Genomic DNA, 26406 nt, shown 5'->3' on the forward strand with positions numbered 1-26406 from the left:
TTTTTGTTAAGTACATAACTCCACATGTGTTCATTCATAGTTTTGATGCCTTCAGTGAGAATCTACAATGTAAATAGTCATGAAAATAAAGAAAACGCATTGAATGAGAAGGTGTGTCCAAACTTTTGGCCTGTACTGTAAATGATATTGCCCCTTTTAATTTGAAAAAACTCCTAATTTGAGTCAAGGGTGATATTGAGAGATGGAAATCTCTCCCTTTAACCATTTGGGGCAAAATAGATAGTATAAAAATGAATATCATTCCCAGGATCACTTTTCTTGTGGCTGCCATCCCCCTCCCCTTTGATAACTGTTTTTTTAAAAAGATAGATGCAATGCTCAGAGACTTCATATGGAACAACAAAACCCCTAGGATAAGCCATAAAAACCTCTATGTGGACAGAGAAAAGGGTAGCCTGGTTCCAGACCATAGACCCCGCCCACTCAACTGAGTAGGCTTGCATCTCTAGTCTGGCATACTGCAATGAATTTGCGATTTATCTCATCCAAATGATGGACGGACCAATGAACGCCGGGGGTGGGGGCGGGTCTAGTAATTAGCCAATCAGTGCCACGCTGATGTCAAGCTGTGCTTTGGTGGGTAACTGGTGAGGATAGCATCAATGGCGACCGCTACAGATCCTACAGATCACATTAACGATGCTATGGAAGTATTTTGTCACTACTCGCGTTAATGGAGGATCAAATTAAGGAAGCTGCTAAACTGGATTTAACGGCGATGCAGCTGGGCGTGCACGACGACGGAGACATTTTAAACGGGCAATGCTCGCTTGTTTTCGGCACCCCCGAGGCATGGATACTAATGATGTTAGATTCTGGGTGAGTTGTTGATCTCTACTGATTGGTTAGGGAAAAATCAAATTCCCTCCCACTTGTAAATCGCCTTCAATGGAGGCGATGTCAGACTGAAGGTTCTGGGAGCTTCAGTCTGACACTCAGTCTAGGAAAAGGGAGGCCTTGGCCTTCCAAATGTGTACAAGTATTATATGGCATTTAACTCTAGATACCCCCTTAAATGGGGCTATGGCTCTGACTTGAGGGACACAAAATGGGAAAGCATAGAGCAGGAAATTTTAGATGGGTTAAATGATAGGATCACATTACAAGGACTGTGGTATACCCCCTTTTGTAAAAACATTGAAAACCCTTTGATCAAGTTTCCGTGCTCCATAGCTAAAACATTCCAGAGCATAATCAATTTTAAAAGTAGCAATTCTCCCTGGATTCCACTTTGGTACAACTACAGGTTCACACTGAATGGCCGGCCACTTAGAAATGAGGTCTGGGATTCCAAAGGTGTCAGAATTCTAGAAGACATAATAAATCAACATGACAGAAAAACTGAAAACGTTTGAGCAGCTTAAAGTTACATTTGGTATTGAAAATGAAGATTATTTAAAATACATGCAAATAACGTCACATTTGACCAAATATTTGGGTGAAGCTACCCAAAGTGACTGAAACCGAGTCCAAATTAGAATTAACAATCAAACAGAAGGTCAAAATTGCATCAAACTTGTATAAACTTATAAATAATACATCAGGAGACAAATGGAAAGCGGTTCAAAGAAACTGGGAAACAGACCTCGATATATCATGGGAAACTGAAGAATTGGATCATATCTGTAAAACAGTACACAGAGTTTCCAAATCGGTAAAGATTAATTATAATTTTGTACATAGGATATATTTTACTCCAGTTAGATTGTATAAGATGGGTGTATCTGAGTCTGACCTCTGTTGGCACTGTGAGCAAGATAAAGGTACCTTCTATCATATGGTATAGGCCTGTACTAAAGTAAAGACATTCTGGGACAAGGTTACTCATTCTCTGGGAAATATCATGGGCACTACTGTTCACTGTGATCCTGCATAGTGTCTCTTGAATTACACCTCTGAAAGGAACAGGTCCAAACAAGACAGACGGATCCTAACAACTGGATATGTGACAGCCAAAAGACTGATCGTAACAAACTGGAAGGATGCAGACAAACTGATAGAGGGACAATGGCTTCATACTTTTCTTGAGACTATTTCCATGGAGGGAGCGGCATCCAATCTTTCTGAACTGTATAATGAAGAGCAACAAGCGTGGAAAGACATAATGGACACTATTCGTAAAATACCTACATTCCCTAGATTCACGAGACATGCCCCTTGTGCCACATAATTAACATCCTGGTAACGATGAATTGACATGTCCCATGCCCAGGGCTGACACATAGAGACAAACAACCATTCACACTCACATTCACACCTACGGACAATTTAGAGTTATCAATTAACCTGCATGTCTTTGGACTGTGGGAGGAAGCCGGAGTGGCCAGAGAGAACCCACGCTGACATGGGGAGAACATGCAAACTCTGCACAGAAGGGTTCCCACACCCGGGATCGAACCGGCAACCCTCTTGCTGTGAGGCGACAGTGCTAACCACCATACCACCGTGCCGCCCCCCTCTGGTAGTTTCTTTTTGTATTTATTTCCTTTTCTTTTCTTTTTTCTTTTTATCAAATATATTTTGAAGAATATGTGTAATGTAATGTCCTTTTTCTATATGTTAAAAACAATAAAATTTCAAGTTAAAAAAAAAACAGAGTCTTCTGAGTCTTCAGAGTCCTCAGAGTCTCACAGTCTCAGAGTCCCCAGAGTCTTCAGAGTCTTCAGAGTCCCCAGAGTCCTCGGAGTCTTCAGTCCTCAGAGTCTCACAGTCTCAGAGTAATATCATGACAGGAACAAACAAGATGGCGGCACCGAATGACGGCAGGTTCACTGCTCTGAGAGAGTTTGGAGAAACCGAAAAAAATATGGACGATATCAATGAAAGTATTCAAGAATCGATAGCTGATGCAGTTACCAAGACAGTTGCTGACAGAACGAGTGCTTTGGCTGACGGATTGAGTAAGAAGAAGCCGATTACGTGCGGCGCTCACAACACAAGGCAGTCAGCATCAAAGGAGGATGCTGGCAAGGACCTGAGCGTGGGCGACTTAATTAAAGAAATCGTCCCGAAAGTTATAGCTGCGCTGACTCCGTTAATAAGTTCCGTAGTGACGGCGGCTGTAAATGAATCTACTAAACTCTTGCTCCAAGAGTGGGTAAAACACATGGACATGATCAGAAGAGGACAAGAGTCAGCTGTGAAAGCAGCATCCAAAGCTGCGATGGAGATAAGTAAATTGAAGTTTAAGTGTGACAAAGCTGAGCAAACTCGCAAGACAAACATTATCATTAGAGGAATCCCGTTAACAAATGGTGAGAACACAAAGAAAGTAGTAGTTGATCTGGCAGCCGAGATGGGAGTGGAGATGAAAGAGCAGGACATCAGCGTAAGCTACCGTTTGCCAGGGAAACGTGGAAGAGTGCATGAGGCTGAAGATCAACACCGCAGCAGAAACATTTTCGTCAAGTTTGTCAGGTATGAAACCAAACTTCAAATTATGAGAAACAAAAAACGTCTAAGGACTATTGATGGGAAAAACAGAGTTTTTTTTGAGGAAGACCTTACGTCTTTGAGAGGAAAGATCCTGAGACAAGTGAGGATGGATCCAGAGATTAAAAGAGCCTGGACAATGGACGGTAACATCTGTTGCATCATTAAGGACAACAATCAGGAGGTGAAGAAAACCATCTACTCCGGTGATGAGCTAATGTCCAAACTGGGATGGTCTGCAGAAAAAGCCCAAAGTGTCAGGATTTATGTAGACTTCCCCTAGGCTAGCGCTGACCCCTCACTACATGCAACTTGTATCAAGGATGTAACTGTAAAAATTCTTCAGGTCGATTTAAGACTAAACAGGAGACAGATATCAAATTCCTTGGACTAAATGTGTGTGGATTACGTGCTAAATTTCAACTTGGGATTCTTACAGAATACATTAAAGACTATGACTTTATTTGTTTAACAGAGACCAAAACAGATAATATCTGTAAATCAGACTGTGATGGATTTATTCCTTTCATGCTAGAAAAGAAGAAATCAAGTTATAAACATGGTGGTATACATGGGGTATGTCTATTAGTTAAAAATGAGTCTGCAAATTATGTTCAGGAGATAAAAGACACTACTTCTGACGCCATCCTGTGGACTAAAGTGGCCAAAGCAGCTCTTGGGTTTGAATTCATCTTGGGAACAGTTTATGTGCCACATGAAGGATCTATTTTTTTCAACAAGGACTATTTTGGAAATGTTTCCCAAGATATTTCATTTATGAACAGTAAATACAGTTTACCAATAGTGATGTTGGGTGATTTCAATTCAAGAACTAGTACTCTGAGTGACTCTTTAAATGTAGGTGACGTAGGAACGAATATTAGAAATGGGCTGTCTTTTGATGGCGAAATGCTTTTAAACAGCGACATAAATGATTTTTCTTTGATGGATCTACGGAGGGTCAGTAAAGATTTAATGACTAATAATAACGGTCACAGCCTAATTGACTTATGTCAAAGTTCAGAGTTGAAGATTGTAAATGGAAGATTTGGGTCTGATAAAGGCATTGGGTGTTACACCTGTTTTAACTATAATGGTAACAGCGTTATTGACTATACCATAGTGTCAGCTTGTTTGTTAGCACAGATTATCTATTTTTGTGTTGATCCCTTGGACAAATGTTTGTCAGATGTCCATTGCCCTATTAGTTTAACTATAAGAGCTAATAACTTGGGTACTCATAAGTGTGAAACTCTTACAGATACTGCTTATTATGATCCCGAAAAAGAGAATAGACACATGGCCCATTTAATGTTTAAACACCAATGGAAATCTGAGCTAAAAGCCACATACCAAGAATCCTTTGATTTAGAAGTTATAAAAATGTATGATTCAATGATTGATGCGATTAATATTTCCAATACAAATCTGGTTGAAATAAATAATATTAGTAAAGGTATATGTGACATTATGGTAGATCCTGCTAAAAGTTTGGGTTTATGTAAGGCATATGGTCAGGATCTGTACAAATTTGGTAGAATGTCAAAAAAATGGTTTAATGCTGAATGCATTGAGGCCCGTAGAAAATATTTTAAATCCATGAATATATTTAAATTTAACCGCTCTGCTCAATATAAAGTTGAAATAAAATGTACAGCTAGAAAGTATAAATCCATCATAAGGAAATGTTAAAGGCAGTTCTATGATTCTTTACATAGGAAACTTCGTACACTTAAGAAATATAATAGTAATGAATATTGGTCTATTCTAAATGCAGGTAAACCATCTGGAAGATTAGGAAATGTATCTATAGAAACCTTTGCTGAATATTTTAAGAAACTCAGCCAAAAATCGAGTTATAATTGTACACCAGAAGACCAGCAATTTCACCTCAGACAAGTCACCTCTCCTACAAATGAATGCATAAATGATTTGTTTACTTTGGAAGAAATACAGCAAATGGTAAAAAAATTAAAAAATAAAAAAGCAAATGGTATCGATGATGTTATAAATGAATATATAAAGAACTCCCCTTTGGAAATGCTGAACATTTTAGTAAAATTCTTTAATTTGGTACTGATAACAGGTATAGTCCCCACTGACTGGTGTTTAGGAGTGATAAAACCATTATACAAAAACAAGGGACCAGTAGACGATCCTGAAAATTACAGAGGTATTACTTTACTTAGTTGTATTGGTAAGCTTTTTACGGCCAGAGTCTTCAGAGTCTTTGGAGTCCCCAGAGTCTCACAGTCTCAGAGTCCTCAGAGTCTTCTGAGTCCTCAGTGTCTCAGAGTCTTCAGAGTCCTCAGAGTCTCACAGTCTCAGAGTCCCCAGAGTCCTCAGAGTCTTCAGAGTCTTCAGATTCCTCAGTGTCTCAGAGTCTTCAGAGTCTTCAGAGTCCTCAGTGTCTCAGAGTATTCAGAGTCCTCAGAGTCTCACAGTCTCAGAGTCCCCAGAGTCCTCAGAGTCTTCAGAGTCTTCAGATTCCTCAGTGTCTCAGAGTCTTCAGAGTCTTCAGAGTCTCACAGTCTCAGAGTCCCCAGAGTCCTCAGAGTCTTCAGAGTCTTCAGAGTCCTCAGTGTCTCAGAGTATTCAGAGTCCTCAGAGTCTCACAGTCTCAGAGTCCCCAGAGTCCTTCGGAGTCTTCAGAGTCCTCAGAGTCTTCAGAGTCCTCAGTGTGTCAGAGTCTTCAGAGTCCTCAGAGTCTCACAGTCTCAGAGTCCCCAGAGTCCTCAGAGTCTTCGGAGTCTTCAGAGTCCTCAGTGTCTCAGAGTCTTCAGAGTCCTCAGAGTCTCAAAGTCCTCAGATTCCTCAGGCTCCTCCTGTGACATCTCATCTGGTCGATGTTTCTAACATGGATTCGTTTGATGGTTGTGTCGTCCATCCGGTGTCATAAACTGTCGCTACATTTTTCCTGAGAACCAACATTCCTTCCTGTGGAACCATGAGAGAGTGATCCATGGAAAACACACGTATATAGGAGGGCTGTGATCATGTGACCAACCTGACCTCCATAACGTCATGTTTAGGGTGTGACGTTATTGGTACGTCATATAAACTGTCATGAGGACACGTTGTTTCACTGATGAGGACCTGTAAGACCTCGTTCTGCTGCTTCGTGTTCTCAACATGATGAAGAACATCACGGAGAATTTCTGGTCAGGTTCTCAACCAGAGATTCAGGGACCCTTTGAGGCTCCTCAGCGGAGTCCATCAGGTCCAGTGTTCTGTTTTGGCGGCAGTAGCTCAGTCCATAGGGGCTTGGGTTGGGAACCGGAGGGTCGCCTGTTCGAGTCCCCGTCCGGACCAAAATATGGAGCGTGGACTGGTGGCTGGAGAGGTGCCAGTTCAGCTCCTGGGCACTGCCGAGGTGCCCTTGAGCAAGGCCCCGAACCCCCCAACTGCTCAGGGGGCCTCACCAAGGGCAGCCCCCTCACTCTGACATCTCTCCACTTTGTGCATGTATAGGTCCTGTTTGTGCATGTGTGTGTGTTCGGACCTGTGTGTAATTGACAAGCAAAAGTGAAAACACAGAATTTCCCCTCAGGGGATTAATAAAGTAAATAAACTTAAACTGTTCACACAGACCAGAACCCAGCATCATCATTCTGATCATAGGTTCCACTTCTTGCTCAGGAACGACAGACTGACGTCCCTGAAGACAGACCTGTGACATCATGAAACCTGTGACATCATGAAACCTGTGACAAAATGAAACCTGTGACATCATAAAACCTGTGACATCATGAAACCTGTGACATCATAAAACCTGTGACATCATAAAACCTGTGACATCATGAAACCTGTGACATCATAAAACCTGTGACATCATGAAACCTGTGACATCATGAAACCTGTGACAAAATGAAACCTGTGACATCATAAAACCTGTGACATCATGAAACCTGTGACATCATGAAACCTGTGACATCATAAAACCTGTGACATCATAAAACCCGTGACATCATGACAACCAGTGACATCATGAAACCTGTGACATCATGACAACCAGTGACATCATGAAACCTGTGACATCATGAAACCTGTGACATCATGTGACAGGTGTCACAGGTGTGCTCTCTACTCATCTGTATGTCATGTATGTCACTGTGATAACACATGAAGGTTCTCACCTGTTGTCTCTGAGGAGGAGCTCTTCCTCCCCTTCAGCTCAGGCCCTGGTCGGAGCTCCGTGTTGGGGGGCGGAGCAGCAGGCATCTCCTGCTCTGACATTGTGCCGTTGAGCCTGATGCCCTGTGACATCATTGCTGATGTCACAGGTGGAGGAGATGGGGAGGGTTGACATTTGAAACTGGGTGCAGTCAGCTGGTCGGGGGCGTAGGGGTTGATTGGAAGATCTGTAGTGGGCGTGACCTGAGGGATGGTCATCTGGTTTCCATTAAGTTCCACCTGATTGGTCCTCCTCCTCACCTGGTTGTTAGCGTCACAGCCAGTCCCGTCCCCTCCCCCCGTTGGTGTGACAGAGCCGATGTAGGTCTCTCTGATTGGCTCGGTGTGCAGGTTGAGGCAGGGCCTGTACAGACTCCGCCCCCGCTCTTGAGGTACAGGTGGGCACAGACAGAGGTTCAGGCCAGAGTGACAGGAGTTGCACTGACCCGCCCTGTCCAAGGGCTTCCGTCCTCTTTGCCATCTGTCAACAACATGCCCCGCCCCCTGCGGCCCGGACCCTGGTCCTGCCCTGCTGTTGATGTAGCGGTTCAAGTCTGGTTTAGAAACCAGGACCTCAGTCCCTCGCTGCACTCCTGGTCTCCTCTGCTGCTGTCGCTCCAGGTAACGGGACTCCACTTCTGTCTCAGTTTCATCCTCAAAACGCAGACGACGAGTTGGAGATGCCACAGGGCATCGCTTCGACACCCTGACAGCTGATTCGCTGCTGGATGAGTCACTCAGGTGTCCTGATAAAGAGGTCACGCCCTCCAACCTCACCTGGTGGACAGGATGCAGCCGGACCCCCAACCTGTGTACAGAACACCGTTACAGGACTGGGATCAGTTTACTGTGATGGGTTACATCATCTTGACAGGATGTGACATCATGAAGCTAAAACATTTAAGTGTAACAGAGGTGATGGAGAGGGGTGGAGCTTATTTAAAGTGACGTGCGAGGTGACGGTCTGGGGAATAATTCATGTCCCTCTTTCTATTGTGGCCGAATAAAAACAAGCAATGAGATCCCAGGATTCTCCGAGCACCACCGCAGTCAAATAAGGCGCTGCAGATCAAACGTATGACATCAGACATCAATCAATCAATTATTCAATCAATCAATCAATCGATCAATTTGTGACTGCAGCAATTACTGTGAACATATGTGACTGTTTGAGGAGGAGGTTTGTGACCGACTGCCATGTTGGAAAACAAACAGTCCTCACAGTACCTACAGTTCTCACAGTCCCTACAGTCCCCACAGTCCCTACAGTCCCCACAGTCCCTACAGTCCTCAGTTCCTACAGTCCCCACAGTCCCTACAGTCCCTACAGTCCTCACAGTCCCTACAGTCCCCACAGTCCCTTCAGTCCTCACAGTCCCTACAGTCCTCATAGTCCCTACAGTCCCCACAGTCCCTACAGTTCTCACAGTCCCTACAGTCCTCATAGTCCCTACAGTCCCCACAGTCCCCACAGTCCCTTCAGTCCTCACAGTCCCTACAGTCCCCACAGTCCCTACAGTCCTCATAGTCCCTACAGTCCCTACAGTCCCCACAGTCCCTACAGTCCCTACAGTCCCCACAGTCCCTACAGTCCCTACAGTCCTCACAGTCCCTACAGTCCCTTCAGTCCTCACAGTCACTACAGTCACTACAGTCCCTACAGTCCCCACAGTCCCTACAGTCCCTACAGTCCTCACAGTCCCTACAGTCCCTTCAGTCCTCACAGTCATTACAGTCACTACAGTCCGTACAGTCTCTACAGTCCTCACAGTCCCTACAGTCCCCACAGTCCCCACAGTCCCTTCAGTCCTCACAGTCACTACAGTCCCTACAGTCCCTTCAGTCCTCACAGTCCCTACAGTCCCCACAGTCCCTTCAGTCCTCACAGTCACTACAGTCCTCACAGTCCCTACAGTCCCCACAGTCCTTACAGTCCCCACAGTGCCTACAGTCCCCACAGTCCCTGCAGTCCTCGCAGTCCTCACAGTCCCCACGGTCCCTAGAGTCCCTACAGTCCCTTCAGTCCTCACAGTCACTACAGTCCCTACAGTCCCTTCAGTCCTCACAGTCCCTACAGTTCCCACAGTCCCTTCAGTCCTCACAGTCACTACAGTCACTACAGTCCTCACAGTCCCTACAGTCCCCACGGTCCCTAGAGTCCCTACAGCCCTTTCGAATCTTCGCACTCTTTGAACAGACTTTTCCTGATGTCATGACCACCGTTTCAGTTCTGTTCCCATATACCTGTGTCTGAACTGGTATGTAGAAAAAAAACACCTGTACCAGTACGTGTGTGTGTGTGTTAGTGTGTGTGTGTGTGTGTGTGTTACTCACAGAGTGTCTGTGTCGGGGGTCAGCAGGTCATGGTCGGCTCTCAGTGGAACGCAGCGACGCTTCATACGAGCTCTGTCCTCACAATGCTGCTGCCGCGGCAACCAAGCTGACACAAAGAGACTGAATACACACACACATACAACGGTTGGGGGAGGGGAGAGGATGACATCAGCAGCTCTGATTGGTCGGTTTGATAGAAGAAGGAGGATTAAACTGAGCAGCTCGTCAGAAGTAATTAACCTGACGAGACCACAGACTGTTTACATCAGCACTCACTGACAGTGTGTTACTGTGTGTGTGTGTGTGTGTGTGTGTGTGTGTGGTCTTCAGGTGAGACTGATCATGTGAGTCATTGGTCCTCATGCAGCAGCATCCTCTTAAATCTCTGTCATGACAAAAAAAATAACAACAGAAATAAACATTATGAATCAGATCTGCTCGACCCAGGTGTGCTGCACGACCACCAGTCACCTGTCAGCACAGGTAGAGCAGGAGCCCCATATACAAAGGTAATGTTTATGCTGCAGAGACCGCAGGTTTGATTCCAGCCCTCGTCGCCCCCTCTCTGCTCCTCCACTCTTCTGACTGTCATTAAGACAGACTCATGCGTGAACACAACATTTTATTCCCTGGATGTTAATTTACAAGACCTGAAGCTGACAGCAGCAGACACACCTGAGCAGGTACACACACACACACACACTGTGAGTTCAGTGTTTGACTGTGATTCTGGATCCAGTCCTCAGTGAGTTGATGGTTTTAGTTGTTATGTCATTTTATTCTCAGTAAAGATTTTACACTTCAGTCATTCATCAGGATCTGATTATTTAAATGGTTCCTTCAACAAGGTGTTTTAGCATCATCACCAGCTCTGTTTCCTGTCTGTAGGACTGTCTGTTTATTTATTTATTTTATTTAACCTTTATTTACCTAGGAGGTCCCATTGAGATTAAAAACCTCTTTTTCAAGGGAGACCTGGCCAAGACAAGCAGCAGCATAAAATAAAAAAAAGTTACAGACATAACATAAAAAGGACAACATCATAGGAGTACATACAGTAAAAAGAGTAAATTAGTAATAATTTTACTTAAACTAGTTCATTGCACAGAATTAAGAGCACTGACAGCTTAAAGAAGCTGCCTCTAAGTCCCTACGTTTAGATTTAAACTCATTTAGAGAAACTAGAAGAGAAACTTAAGATTCCTCTTAGGAACAATAAGTGGCTTTAATTTGGGCACCTTAGTGTTCCTTAGAGCAGCAACAACACGGTGGCTGCTTAAGTCATTGCAAAACACACCGATAGCTGAAAATTTATGAGGAACATTTATAAGAATCAAGTCAATTAAGGTGGACTTCTCAATACATTTAAGATTTGGATGAGTGGGTGAGTTAATCAGCTGGGTAAGATTGACAGAATCACAAAAGGATTTGAACTCATCAGATACTGGCTTAAGCCAATCCCAATTTAGATCACCAGCTAAAACAAGTTCATTGTACTTTAGTCTGGATAAAAGGTGTGGCAAAGAATGCAATGCATCTTTTGAGGCAGACTGAGGCCTATAACAACCAACAACAAGTTATGTTGATGTTTTTGGCAATTTCCACATTTAAAGCCAGGAATTCCAAGTGCTTACATATTCAGACAGAACAACCCTGGTGTGGAGACAAAAATAGCAACACCGCCTCCTTTCTTAAGTCTGTCAGAGCGATAAACATTGTATCCATCAATGTCAATATCTGAATCAGAAACTGATTTCATTAACCAAGTTTCAGATATTACAACAATGTCCGCCTCAGTTGAATTAACCCATATTCGAACCATGTCCATTTTTGATAACAAGCTGCGTACATTAAGATGAATAATACTTAAGTCAGACAGATGTTTAAAATTAGCTGGGGTCGAAATACATTGCAGCTCAGGACCACAATTAGGCTGCACGTTACCAGACATAAATAGTAATAAAACAATCAACCATTTCTGTTTAGCTATATTAAACCTGAGTGGTTTAATTAAAGTATCTCTCTTGGTATATATTCCTAATACAAAGACACGAGTGCAACTTGAAGAAACAGTAAAATTGTCTTTTAGAGCCATAAGGCTGAGCAGACGCGTTAAGTCCATAGCTTCAGTGGTGAGAGTTAAAGGCTGGGTAACAATGCAGAACCCAGCGGGCTGCACTGTCATAATGACAGGAGTGATCCCAATAGACCCGGGAATGCAGGACTATGGTTGAGCCGTAACGAGTCCTGACCAAAGAGCCCATGAGGAGGACAAATAAAAAACTGGCTTTGAGCAATATTGTCTCTCAGTTCCCAGCAACAAGTCCGAAATAGCAGCTAGCACGGTAGCACAGTCTAGCTTTGTGAGTTGGGGATGACCGCCGTCGTCAGCCCGAAGGGAATCCCGTGCGTGATGTCACTCACTCAGTCACTCACTCACAACCAGGAAGTCAGAACCGGCAGAACAGCGCTGCTAATGAAATAGGCTAATTTAAAACCTAAGATGAGGACCAGTCTGGGTCTAGAATGATAACTTAAAACAGAGCAGCCAGGAAAGAAGCACTTCCCTTCATCATGCGAAGACTGAGCTTGTCAAAATCAGACAGTGATGTGTTGAAACCATTGGTTGACATCCAGCATCGCACGGCTCCGGAAACCGTCAGGCAGAACAATGGGGTACTGCTGCAATGAACAAATTTAAAATCAGGACCATCCAGTATAAAAAACAATATATAACCCCTAGAATCAGAGGCAGAAATAAGCACTTCCCTTAGAAATGCCTCTGGATGGCATAATTTCTCTGGATGGCATTGCTCTGGCCTCCAGCACTACCGTAAGAAACCTCGGAGTAATATTTGATCAAGATTTGTCTTTTAATTCTCATTTAAAACAAACCTCACGGACTGCATTTTTTTCATCTGCGTAATATTGTGAAAATTAGGCCTATCCTGACCCGAAAAGATGCAGAAAAATTGGTCCACGCTTTTGTTACCTCAAGGCTGGATTACTGTAACTCTCTATTATCAGGTAGCTCTAGTAAGTCCTTAAAAACTCTCCAGCTAATTCAGAATGCAGCAGCACGTGTACTAACAGGAACTAAGAAACGACATCATATTTCTCCTGTTTTAGCTTCTCTGCACTGGCTCCCTGTAAAATCCAGAATTGAATTTAAAATCCTACTGTTAACTTATAAAGCTCTAAATGGTCAAGCTCCATCATATCTTAGAGAGCTCATAGTGCCATATTATCCCAGCAGAACACTGCGCTCTGAGAACGCAGGGTTACTCGTGGTCCCTAAAGTCTCCAAAAGTAGATCAGGAGCCAGAGCCTTCAGCTATCAGGCTCCTCTCCTGTGGAATCATCTTCCTGTTACGGTCCGGGAGGCACTCTCTCCTTTGCTAACACTCATGTCCTGTTACTGCATCTTGCTAACTGGCCTGTACTGCATGTCACTAACATCATATCATATATTAATATATACTTTCAACATATTGTACCACTATTGCCGTAATTATTATTATAATATTATTACTTTAATTAAAGCTGCAGTAGGTAGAAAGCCTGAAAACGGTTGATTTTTGAGTCTCATCTGAGTTAGGTTTCGTTCGTCTCCGCCCTGAGCCCCTCCTACCAGACGAGCACTCGAGTATTTTATCCTACTTGGTTCTATTTCTCCCTCTATGGGAGCCTCGGCTCTCCCTCACCACGCAGCAGGCTGAACACAGAGTCATGGTGAGGTGCAGAAACCTATTGTTTGTCTCAGACCACGTGATTTACATTATGCTTAGAGGATATTAAATATTTTACTCAGTTATACCAAAACAATGTTGCCTACTGGAGCTTTAATGTTGTTGTAAGCTACTGTCATTACCGTCTGTCCTGCATCTCTCTCTGTTTCTGTCTCTCTCTCTCTCTCTCTCTCTGTCTCTCTCTCTCCGTCTCTGTCTCTCTCTCTCTGTCTCATTGTGTCATACGGATTACTGTTAATGTATCATGTTGATCTGTTCTGTACGACATCTATTGCACGTCTGCATATACATCTAGGAGATCTATATATATATTTAATAAAAAGTAAATCAGTACAAAGAGATGGTTAAGGAAAAAATAAATAAACAAATAATAAATAAATCAAGGATAGAATACAGAATAAACTGTTAATGGAGATGTGACATGTGATTCAGAGGTTCACTTCCTGTTTTAACTGTTGATCTGTTTATTGAAGTTTCTTCTACTTCCTGTTCTTGTACTTTTTGTTCGTAATATTTATGTAAAACATTTTATTTGTATTTTACATCACAAGAAATTTTAACTTTACAAAAAAAAGACACAAAAAGTTGGTTGGCGATCTAACTCCTACATCTCCCACAATGCACCAGGTCCAGGAAATGACATAACAACGCAGCCAGCGCAGCGCCAGAACCCCGCGCTGCCGGAGTGTTGTGGTGGAGCCAGCATGGCGGCTCCTCTGGAGGTGATAGTGAGTAGTGACTCCGGCTCTCAGATGTGGAACAGCACCGTGTTCGACCTGCACAGCGGCTCCAGCCTGCTGTCCTACCGGGGAGGGAACAGCTCTGCCCGGACACTGAGCGTCCTCGGCGGGGAGTACCTGCTGTCCGCCCAGCTGGGGAAGAACTTCATCAACGTGTGGGAGATCCAGAGGAAGGTACTGACCGTGTATCTGAACACACCTGCAGACACGTGAGCACAGCCGAACACATCTGCTGCACATCACCTCACTTACATAGGGTCCACTGCGGGGACAGGTGGCGGGAAACGTCCGGAGACACGTGGATGCAGACAAAGAAGCATCACCAAAGTCCATTTAGAAACCAGTTATTTTAAGCGCGAGGCACACCTGCGAGCACACCTAAACCTGTAAAAACACTTAGCACCAACCAGCCGGGTCTGTTGGTCAATTCGGCGTCTGAATCATCAACTACCTTTATTTACCTGTGTTTTAATGGGATCTGTTGTCACAGACTTTGCTCAGCCATGCTTTGTTTGATTTGGGCTGAAAAAGGACTAAGAACCAACACGTGCCAACTGATTTAACTCATGACTTTTATGTGACTGACTTTAAATTAGAAATTAGATTATTTAACAGTCGGTGTGTTAATCAATCAATCAGTCAATCAATTTTATTTATAAAGCCCAATATCACAAATCACAATTTGCCTCACAGGGCTTTACAGCATACGACATCCCTCTGTCCTTAGGACCCTCACAGTGGATAAGGAAAAACTCCCCAAAAAAACCCTTTAAATGTGTAGTTGTGTACGGAGGCCGGTTAGACACATTTTGGATCATGTTTGAATCATGTAAACAGTCTCCTCCAACACACCTCCATATATTAACTACACTTGTTACACTACATGACTGTGTGTGTGTGTGTGTGTGTGTGTGTGTGTGTGTGACGTGACGTGATGTCCAGGACCAGCTGCAGCAGAAGGTGGTGTGTCCAGGTGTGGTCACTTGTCTGACCGCATCACCTAACGGACTCTTCCTCGCTGCTGGAGTCGCTGAGGCTGTTTACCTGTGGGAGGTGAGTTGGCTAGTTACATGATATCGTACAGTCCAGATTCTGGTCATGGTCCTGGTCTGGACCCAGGTCTAGGGTTCTTCTGATCCAAGCTGACCCAATACAACTGTGAATCTTCTTTTGCACCTTCAAATCAAGCTGAAATCAGGTGCTCTGTTCACAAATGTCACTGTGTCTACCTCCTCTTCTCTGATTGGTTCAGGTGTGTAATGTCTCTTCTCTGGTTGGTTCAGGTGTCCACAGGTAAGCTGCTGTCTGTCCTCAGTCGTCACTATCAGGATGTCACCTGTCTGAAGTTCACAGACGACAGCAGCCATTTTGTTTCTGGAGGAAAAGACAACCTGGCTCTGGTGTGGAGTCTGTCCAGGTAACTCACACCTGAACTCACACCTGGACATTCACCTGGGGCCTCATTCATAAATGTGGCGTACGCCCAGAAGGTGGCATACAGATACATCCAGAGAGAGCAGAGAGACATTCCTGAACATTGTAAAGTGAAATGAATTTGGATACAAAATGTGCAGAAAGGTAAAATCAGCAAGTTTTGAAAAGTTTTGCAATTTAATTTTGTCTTTAATGTTATTAAATCTTATATTATCTTTGTAATATGATTATCTTATATAATGTTATTACTATCCTAAAACATTCTCCAGGTCCTCTGTAACTCTGTAGGACTTATTTCCACCCTGCCCAGCAGCAGTACCATGGCAAACGGTCCCTAACTGTGGGGAGAACGGAGCAGGCTTCCCTGGAGGTCCGCTGCTTTTCCCGGTCCCTCTTCTCCACACTTTGGGCTCTAGTTTCGCAGACCGGGCAAGGTGGAGGCGCAGCGCACCTGCGTTTCGCCAACTGGGTGTGGCCAGGTGGATTTTGCAAGTTTGGCACACCATGCGCGCTGGCGCAGCTAGTCCTCTGTCCCACCTCCGTCCCTCCTACCTGCGCAAGTCGGAAAGAGGGAGGAGAGAAGGCGTGGAGTGGGTTTTACACACATCACACCAATCAAATGAGCCCCTCTCCTCGCCCTTAAATGTGCTGTGCGAAGACGTAATGACAGTTTACTCAACTCGCCATGGCAGAAGAGAGCAGCAGCGTCAGACGGCCAAACTTCTCCCAGGAGGAAACTGATGTTTTGGTCCGGGAGGTCCAAGCTCGCAGTGTCCAAATATACGGAACTGTGAGCAGACCTCCACGGGCTGATGATGCAAAGGTAGCCTGGGAGGAGGTCACCACAATTGTAAATCAATGTTGCGTTTCTCTCGTGCATGCGCTCTCTCTTTCTCTCTTACAGTCTCACTCTGTTTCTTTTCTTTTGACTTTTCTAAGATGACAGATGCTGAATATATACTCCCTATCTGATGCTGTGGCTGTTTGTGGTTGGCTGAGAGGGATGTGAACTCATTAGTTTGCAGCTGTGTTAATCAAATCAGGTTGGGTTTCCATTACGCGTGCCAAACGTGCCAAACGGTGCCAATCCCCTTTGATCTGACATCACATGTGACAGGACAGTCGATATAGAGATACATTTATGTGCTGATTGCAGATAGTTGCATTGAATAGTGTTTTGTGGCTATTTATTGCATCGTTAATGTGCCTGATATTCTGAAAACCTGCCTGTGAGGTTTTGGTGACGTGTGCGCACTGTCTGCCGGTCAACCAAACTTCGGCTTACACCGGCTGCGCTCCCCCTGCGCTGACAGTAGACCTGGTTTCAGCTGGCGAGCTTTTAGCGCACCTTCGGCGAAGCCTTTTGGCACGAAACTGTCACTGCGCCAAGCTGGATCTGTCGACACCTCCCCCTGCTGCGCCGCCACACCCATCTCAGCGCACCTCGGTCTGCCAAACTACCAAACTGAGCGCGCCTCAGGTTGCGCTGCTCGAAACTAGCTCTGCACGGGGTTCGCCACCCTGCGCTGCGCCAGGAAACTAGAGCCCTTTGACTTATTTCCACCCAGCCGACAGTGGGACTTATATTCATTGTGCCGACAGTGGCTTGGAAAACTGCCCATAACCGTGTCACACGGGGAAGAGGGAAGAGGGAAGGCGGCTGGAGTTCCTCCAACATTTGCGGTTAGATTATCATATTTTTATTATTATTTTTTTTTTATGCACACATGTGCCCCTAAATATTTTTTACTGTTCGCACACACGTATTTTTAGTCGAGTGAAACGCTCGTACTTTTGAGCACTGGATCTGACAGCCTGAGCACATCGGCACAAAATGCTACGGCGTTCGAGATATTATTTATATCATGAGAAGTCAATACTTTCGGCAGCCTAAATCTTTTATTTAGAAACTATGGCGGGCCGCCATAGTTTCGTTAATTAATGGGAAACACTGGTGTGTGTGTGAGTGTGCGGGTGTACACACACACACTCACACACACACACCAGGATAGTCAGTGTTTGCGGTAAGGTGTTACAGTAATTTAACAAGGTTTAGCAGGAAAAGAGTCACAAAATGTTATTACATTTACAACCAATCAATCAATATGATATACCATTGACAGTGTCACCTAACGAGCCACTGAAACAAACACCCCCACGCAGGATGTCCTCTCTCGCCAGGTGATTACAGATTACATCATGGAAGGGTCCTGGTGATTGGCACGTCTGAGTGATGTCATACTGATTGTAACCATGTTCAGTGTATTTCCGTTAACACACCTGTGACTTCTACACCATGTCTCGTCCTGCTTCTGTGTCCTGAGGCTGTCTATAAGCAGCGGGAATCAATACATCCGTCCTCTCAGCTGTGATCGATACATCTGTCCTCAGCTGTGATCGATACATCTGTCCTCTCAGCTGTGATCGATTCATCTGTCCTCAGCTGTGATCGATACATCTGTCCTCAGCTGTGATCGATACATCCGTCCTCTCAGCTGTGATCGATACATCCGTCCTCTCAGCTGTGATCGATACATCCGTCCTCTCAGCTGTGATCGATACATCTGTCCTCAGCTGTGATCGATACATCCGTCCTCTCAGCTGTGATCGATACATCCGTCCTCTCAGCTGTGATCGATACATCCGTCCTCTCAGCTGTGATCGATACATCTGTCCTCAGCTGTGATCGATACATCCGTCCTCTCAGCTGTGATCGATATATCCGTCCTTTCAGCTGTGATCGATACATCTGTCCTCAGCTGTGATCGATACATCCGTCCTCTCAGCTGTGATCGATACATCCGTCCTTTCAGCTGTGATCGATACATCTGTCCTCAGCTGTGATCGATACATCCGTCCTCTCAGCTGTGATCGATATATCCGTCCTCTCAGCTGTGATCGATACATCCGTCCTCAGCTGTGATCGATACATCTGTCCTCAGCTGTGATCGATGCATCCGTCCTCTCAGCTGTGATCGATACATCCGTCCTCTCAGCTGTGATCGATACATCCGTCCTCTCAGCTGTGATCGATACATCCGTCCTCTCAGCTGTGATCGATACATACAGTTCATGAATCTCAAATCAGGCTCTGTGTGTGTGTGTGTGTGTGTGTGTGTGTGTGTGTGTGTGTGTGTGTGTGTGTGTGTGCGTGTGTGTGTGTGTGCTGACTCGTTTCCTGTTTGTGTGTTTCAGTGTGATCCAGGTGGATTTAAGCCACACCCCTGAGCCGCGTCATGTCCTGTCTCGTCACTCTCTGCCAATCACAGACCTGCACTGTGGCCTAATGGGAGCTCAAGCCCGAGTTGCAACGGCGTCCTTAGACCAGACTGTCAAGGTGAGTTTATACAACGCCTGCACAGGTGCAGACACATACACACAGAGTCTGATCTCAGTGACCTCTAAAATTCGGTATGTCTGATTCATCAGCAGAGTTGTTTATGTTTACTGTGTACTAACAAACAAACACAGATAAACCCTGTTCAGTATCTTATCAAATAAAGTTTATCATTTAAGTTTAAAAGTTTGCTGACTGACAGGAAACAGTTTGTTGACTGACAGGAAACAGTTTGTTGACTGACAGGAAACAGTTTGCTGACTGACAGGAAACAGTTTGTTGACTGACAGGAAACACTTTGTTGACTGACAGGAAACAGTTTGCTGACTGACAGGAAACAGTTTGCTGACTGACAGGAAACAGTTTGTTGACTGACAGGAAACAGTTTGCTGACTGACAGGAAACAGTTTGTTGACTGACAGGAAAGAGTTTGCTGACTGACAGGAAACACTTTGTTGACTGACAGGAAAGAGTTTGCTGACTGACGGGAAACAGTTTGTTGACTGACAGGAAACAGTTTGTTGACTGACGGGAAACAGTTTGTTGACTGACAGGAAACAGTTTGTTGACTGACGGGAAACAGTTTGTTGACTGACGGGAAACAGTTTGTTGACTGACAGAAAACACCCTGCGTTCCAATACCCATACTACCATACTATTTAGTACGCCAGAAAAAGAATTAGTGTGTCCCAATACATAGTATGTCAGATGCAGTATGCCAAAAGTACCAGGATGTTCTACTACATCCGGCCATATTTTGCAGTATGCATGTCAGCATGCTTCTTTGGCCATTCTGACCCACAATCCTTTGCACAGCGGAAGTTACATCACAGTTACTGAGCTGCGTGTACAACCAACGCCCACACTTCCTTTCATACATGGTTTATTTAATTTGAGATACTAATACACTACATATTAGGACTGCAATGATCTGATTATATACTGTCACATATCATACAGTTTTGCAAGAACACAGATACAACATTCAACTTTATTGTGATTACAGTATAATCAATGTTAGGGTTCAACTATGATTACAATATAGAAGATTCTGCCAGTACAGGCAGTGGTGTAAGTGTGGTATGAATAATAAATGAATATGGCTAAATATGAATACACTATGGGCCAGGTATGAGCAGTATAGACTAGTAAATATATAAATAGTAAAAGTCAAATACATATTAAGTAATGTAGTAAGAATGTGCAGGTATGTTACACTACAAATAAAAGTAATGTGAATGTAAGGCTGCTTCATGTGCAGACAGAATATAGTGCCAGCAGCTGCATAGCTGTAAATATATTTAACATCAAACATCTGCCAGCAACAGAGAGCTGTGTGTGAAGGGGGTTAATAAGCCTACTGGTGACTAGTTCAATAGACAGGTCACTAATAATAGGCTTGGGACTGTTTATTAGAAACAACAACATACATTACGACATAACAGCAACAGAGCTCTCTGGCACCTCCAACGGTATGCACGACTCTGGCGAGCTCGACGAGAGGCGATTTGCTGCATCTCCAAAGTACAACAACACAAAATATTCAAATGTGGCGCTACAGACGGCGGCGGAAGTGAGCAAGAGGGTCGGAGTTCAGGGAGCGATGTGATGGCGAATGTAGTGTGTCCCAATAGTATGCATACTGCATGCATACTGCATACTACACTACATACTTTTTAAGGGCAGCTGCAGTACATACTAAAAGTATATAGTAGAAGTATGCGATTTGGAACGCAGGGACAGTTTGTTGACTGACGGGAAACAGTTTGTTGACTGACGGGAAACAGTTTGCTGACTGACGGGAAACAGTTTGTTGACTGACGGAAAACAGTTTGTTGACTGACGGGAAACAGTTTGCTGACTGACGGGAAACAGTTTGCTGACTGACGGGAAACAGTTTGTTGACTGACGGGAAACAGTTTGCTGACTGACGGGAAACAGTTTGTTGACTGACGGGAAACAGTTTGTTGACTGACGGGAAACAGTTTGCTGACTGACGGGAAACAGTTTGCTGACTGACGGGAAACAGTTTGTTGACTGACGGGAAACAGTTTGCTGACTGACGGGAAACAGTTTGTTGACTGACGGGAAACAGTTTGCTGACTGACAGGAAACAGTTTGCTGACTGACGGGAAACAGTTTGCTGACTGACGGGAAACAGTTTGCTGACTGACGGGAAACAGTTTGCTGACTGACGGGAAACAGTTTGTTGACTGACGGGAAACTGACAGGAAACAGTTTGCTGACTGACGGGAAACAAGGCTATTCAAGAGAAGGCTGAGACATGGGGTCAAACATGGGGGATTGCACATGTGCAGTAAAATCTGGTCTGCACTTCCTCAAAGGCTCAGTAGATGGCATGAGACCGCGGAATAAGGGAGATGTTTGTTTCATGTCACTGAGGTGCCCGCAGTCGGTCCTGGGTCGCAAGGTGTTATTCACCGCTGGGTCTTGGGTTTCAAAACGTCGCTCAATTTGAATATCAGTGCGCAACAAAACAAGTGTACAAGTGTGCACTTGTAGGCTCAGTAGTGTTACTACTGTCAACATATATTTGCCAAAAAAACAACAACACAGAAACTCATCGCAACAGAAACAGCCACTGCTGTTTTAGTACGCGCTCCAGATGTGCAGCCAAAGCGCACAAGCTCCTGTTAAATTTGTGCTATAGTCTGGCTGCCTCAAAGTCTATAGAGAACAAAGACAACGGTGAACAAAGTATATTAAAAGGCAAAGGTGTGTTATTTGCACAACGATAGCAGCATATATATTCAATAGTAAATGCAGTTATAGTGCAGGAAGGAAAAAAGCTCAAGGGGCTCAGAATTGCATTCAAAACAAGGAGTACCAGGATGACAAGAATTTTCTTTACAGCAGAATATGCAGAAACAATATATCCTCACAGTAAGCTATCATAATACAAACAAGACAAGCACAACAAGCCATTAACAATACAAATAGAAAAGTGTGCAACTGTGAGAAATCACAAGTGCAGTCCAATCTGCTAATCTGTTGGACCGTACTCACTGGATGGAAAGTCAAAAATACGGTACAAGCTCTTGAAACAAAGTCAAAGTATAAAAGTGAAAAAATAAACTTTTCCGCTTTAGGACATTTCTACAGCTCACTCTCTATAACCAGTTGTTTCTGTTCATTAATGAGGGAATGAGTGCAAAGCTAACTGAACCTCATGTTACATAAATAAAGATACATTACCATTTACACAAAGAAGACAAAACACTGAAACATTAGCTCCGATGTGCAACCAAGTTTTCAGTTCAGTTTCACTACTTTGTTGATGCCTACAGTTTCCCTAAGGGCAAGTCAACCAGCTGCTTGACTGGAGTATCCACTGTCTAAATGAGTCAACTTAAAAATAAAATAAAAAATGTGCCAAATGTGGACCCAGGAACACAATTGTACACGATTAACCAATTGATGTGGCTCTTCTGGCCGACTTGTTGTCATGCTGTACTTCCACAGACCCAGCTGATGTCCGATTGACCAGCATATGAAGCCTTAACATTGCCAACCTTTTAACCACTCTGCTGGAGATTCTGTGGCAGAAAGGAAGCCATTCAATCTGTCTGTCGAGAGTGACCATCACTTGACCAATGGGGTCATCAGGTTTTAACAAGGCTGACACAGACTTCTGCATTAATTCATACAGGGAAAGATGGTAGTCATGCATGCGCTTGCTGGGATGTTTCAGACCACCTCTGCTTTGGATTATGGTCAACAAAGATGGGTCATCACTGTGTGTTGTGGCATAGCTGTGGTCTGTGGAGCTAGAGCTCTGAACAGTTGACAGACAGAAGTCACTGCAGATCTCACATGAGCCTCATCTCAGTTCTTTAAATATGGCCCAACCTGTGAGATAGTATAATGTTTGGGCTGTGATAAATGGCAGTGGGGGTACTGGGTTGGCTAAACAAGCCTCGGGGATCTCCGCTGGTTCCCTAAGTCCTTCCTTTTTCTTTCTCATGTGGTCACTGTACTCAGTTAGAGTAGCACAATCATCAGTGCCACACTTCTCAAAATAGGGTAGTGTTATCAGCTTAAGACATGCACGACACTGTTTAGCTTGAGGATGCATGTTGTTGTTGCATCTCAGCTGTGAGTGCAGGTTCTCATTTGAATCGGTTGACACTCGCCCAGTGAGAAAGAAGGACATATTAAGGGAACCAGTGCCCACGAGGTGTGACACCCAGTTTGGGTTTGGGGGTATGGATGATGCAGGGACATGCTGTAGATGTTGACACATGACAGACGGGAAGTTAGGGAACCAGCAAGCACCAACATAGTGGATGTTGCCATCTGAACACCTGTGTGGCTTGGTATCCAGCTCAGAACTAGGGATGCACCGAAATGAAAATTTGTGGCCGAAGCCGAATAAAATTAAACGCTTGGCCGAATACCGAATGCTGGTGTTTAGTTTTTCATTAGTTTTTGCAGATGAACCCTCCAGATTAGTGTTGTCACGGTACCAAAACTGGGACCCACGGTACCATACCAGTGAAAGTATCATGGTTCTGAGTAGTATCACGCTACCACAGCGAAAATGAGGCAGATGTGCCTTTTGTCATTTATAAAAAGATAAATCACTTTTCTATAATACATCAATGATATTTCAGTGGAATAAATTACTTATTGACTTATTCATACTTCAAAAACAGCATCAATAAGTGATTAACATAGGGGGGATCAAAATAAAATAAATAAATAAAATAAAAATCAACCAGCCACCCTCCTCCCCTGACAAGTCCCTTCATAAATAAAGAACAGTCCCTAAAGTGCGGTGAGGTTTGTGGACCATTACCTGCCACAAAGAGAAATGTGAACAGCTCGTTTCTCCTCTGACACATCACATACCTGTGTGCCGCCACGGCTCGGTTGTTCAGGTACTTTTGGGCAGTCATGACACCAAGAAGAGGAAATTATTAGACCTGGAGCCTTCTCCGTCGCCGGTAAGCCGTTATCTTGCGCCGCGGAGCACTATGGCCACAGCGGCATATCAAGTGCCAGGTGGCCAGCGCGCACCATTATTGGACGGCGTATGGACACTCACCCTCTTGCAATTGGACTTTGAACTTATCCCACAGTAGTGGTACCTGAGGTACTGTAGTACTACGGTACTCAAACATTATGGTATCATATGTACGGTGGTGTTTTAGTACCGCAGTCTACCGTTGTACCAGTATACCCTGCAACACTACTCTAGATAGTTCAGTATTATATTCTTTGCAAACCACTTTTCTTCTATCACTCTTGAACACTTTGACGACATTTTACTCCGTCCGTCACCGCACGCTGTTTGATTGCGTCATCAAACACACCGCTATTATTCGGCCTTGCTTTTCACTTATTCCACCGAATACCGAATGTGTGTTTTTTTGCAATATTCGGCCGAATAGATTCAGTTATCGAATATTCGGCGCATCCCTAGTAATCAGTCTCACCTGTTGAATCAGACTCACCTGTTAGTCAGACTCACCTGTTGAATCAGTCTCGCCTGTGTAATCAGTCTCGCCTGTGTAATCAGTCTCACCTGTTGAATCAGACTCACCTGTTGAATCAGTCTCACCTGTTGAATCAGACTCACCTGTTGAATCAGTGTCACCTGTTGAATCAGTCTCACCTGTTGAATCAGACTCACCTGTTGAATCAGTGTCACCTGTGTAATCAGACTCGCCTGTTGAATCAGTCTCACCTGTTGAATCAGTCTCGCCTGTTGAATCAGACTCACCTGTTGAATCAGTCTCACCTGTGTAATTAGTTTCACCTGTTGAATCAGACTCACCTGTTGAATCAGACTCACCTGTGTAATCAGTCTCACCTGTTGAATCAGTTTCACCTGTGTAATCAGTCTCACCTGTTGAATCAGTTTCACCTGTGTAATCAGTCTCGCCTGTTGAATCAGTCTCACCTGTGTCATCAGTCTCGCCTGTTGAATCAGACTCACCTGTTGAATCAGTCTCACCTGTGTAATCAGTCTCGCCTGTTGAATCAGACTCACCTGTTGAATCAGTCTCACCTGTGTAATCAGACTCGCCTGTGTAATCAGACTCGCCTGTTGAATCAGTCTCACCTGTGTAATCAGACTCGCCTGTTGAATCAGTGTCACCTGTTGAATCAGTCTCACCTGTTGAATCAGTCTCACCTGTTGAATCAGACTCACCTGTGTAATTAGTCTCACCTGTGTAATCAGACTCACCTGTTGAATCAGACTCACCTGTGTAATTAGTCTCACCTGTGTAATCAGTTTCACCTGTTGAATCAGACTCACCTGTGTAATCAGTTTCACCTGTTGAATCAGACTCACCTGTGTAATCAGTTTCACCTGTTGAATCAGACTCACCTGTGTAATTAGTTTCACCTGTTGAATCAGTCTTGCCTGTCTCAGGTGATGATCTCAGTTCAGTTTTAAACCCATTGAGTTTATAAAGTTACAGATTTTTAACATGTGAGAAACATGTTACAGTTGACATGTGTTGAACATGTGTCACAGTAAACTGTAATATACTGTCATATGTATGTAGTGTAACTCTAATCTGTTACTTCACAGTAACTTCACGCTGTTGAGTTTTAAAGTGAAACTTGGACCAATCAGACTGTGACCTCACTGATCCCCTCCAATCAGAATGATTCATGTCCTCTGGTCTCAGATCCCTTTTTAATTCTGGTAAAATCCCCTCTGACATAAATCACAGGAGGCGGAGTCTCAGTAATGACATCATAACAGATGGTCAGGAGGTGTTGAACAGGAGCCAAGGCGTCGCCGCTGCTCATACTTTAAATCATCTGATCCTTAAGTGGAATCTGGAACCAAAACAGAGTCCACGCTCTGCAGCGCCAGCAGCTCCATCACGGCGAGGGGAGGGGGGGCTGGGTCAAAGGTCAGCTGGCAGCAGAGACGCATCACTTCCTGTTGTCATCTCTGAAACTCTCCACACGCCTCTCTCTGATCACAACATTATTTAAACAGGAGAGTCGTCATGATGTCATCAATGACAGGAAGAACCTCAGTCCCATGATGCTTTAAGCTGCCACGCAGAAAACACATGATCAGATACATATTGATTACTGATGACTGATCAGTAACTGATGACTGATCAATGACTGATGACTGATCAGTAACTGATAGGGCTGTCAACGAATATTCTAATTCAAATTTAAATTCGAATTT

At 44.2% G+C, this 26406-nt stretch overlaps 2 protein-coding genes across 6 annotated transcripts in view; one reads left to right on the plus strand and one right to left on the minus strand.

Annotated features, from left to right (window-relative positions):
- The window catches only part of kiaa1614 (KIAA1614 ortholog), a 40884-nt gene extending 30822 nt beyond the window's left edge, over positions 1-10062 (minus strand). For all 5 annotated transcript variants that reach the window (XR_004501446.2, XR_013491686.1, XM_033621878.2 and 2 more), the window contains exons 1-2: positions 9961-10062; positions 7590-8434 (exon numbers count right to left, since the gene is read on the minus strand). Coding sequence is in view for 3 of the 5 variants with exons in the window: in XM_033621878.2 (XP_033477769.1) it covers positions 7590-8434; positions 9961-10025 (910 nt within the window). In the remaining 2 variants the exon portion in view is untranslated. The remainder of the gene's footprint in view (positions 1-7589; positions 8435-9960) is intronic.
- A 4297-nt stretch (positions 10063-14359) lies between these two features.
- wdr18 (WD repeat domain 18) overlaps positions 14360-26406 on the plus strand; it is a 32627-nt gene continuing 20580 nt past the window's right edge. The window contains exons 1-4 of the mRNA XM_078168400.1: positions 14360-14623; positions 15392-15502; positions 15733-15866; positions 19079-19220. Coding sequence (XP_078024526.1) covers positions 14414-14623; positions 15392-15502; positions 15733-15866; positions 19079-19220 — 597 coding nt within the window. The 5' untranslated portion in view covers positions 14360-14413. The remainder of the gene's footprint in view (positions 14624-15391; positions 15503-15732; positions 15867-19078; positions 19221-26406) is intronic.

This window comes from Epinephelus lanceolatus, chromosome 6 (genome assembly GCF_041903045.1).
Source record: "Epinephelus lanceolatus isolate andai-2023 chromosome 6, ASM4190304v1, whole genome shotgun sequence".
Taxonomy (NCBI): Eukaryota; Metazoa; Chordata; class Actinopteri; order Perciformes; family Serranidae; genus Epinephelus; species Epinephelus lanceolatus.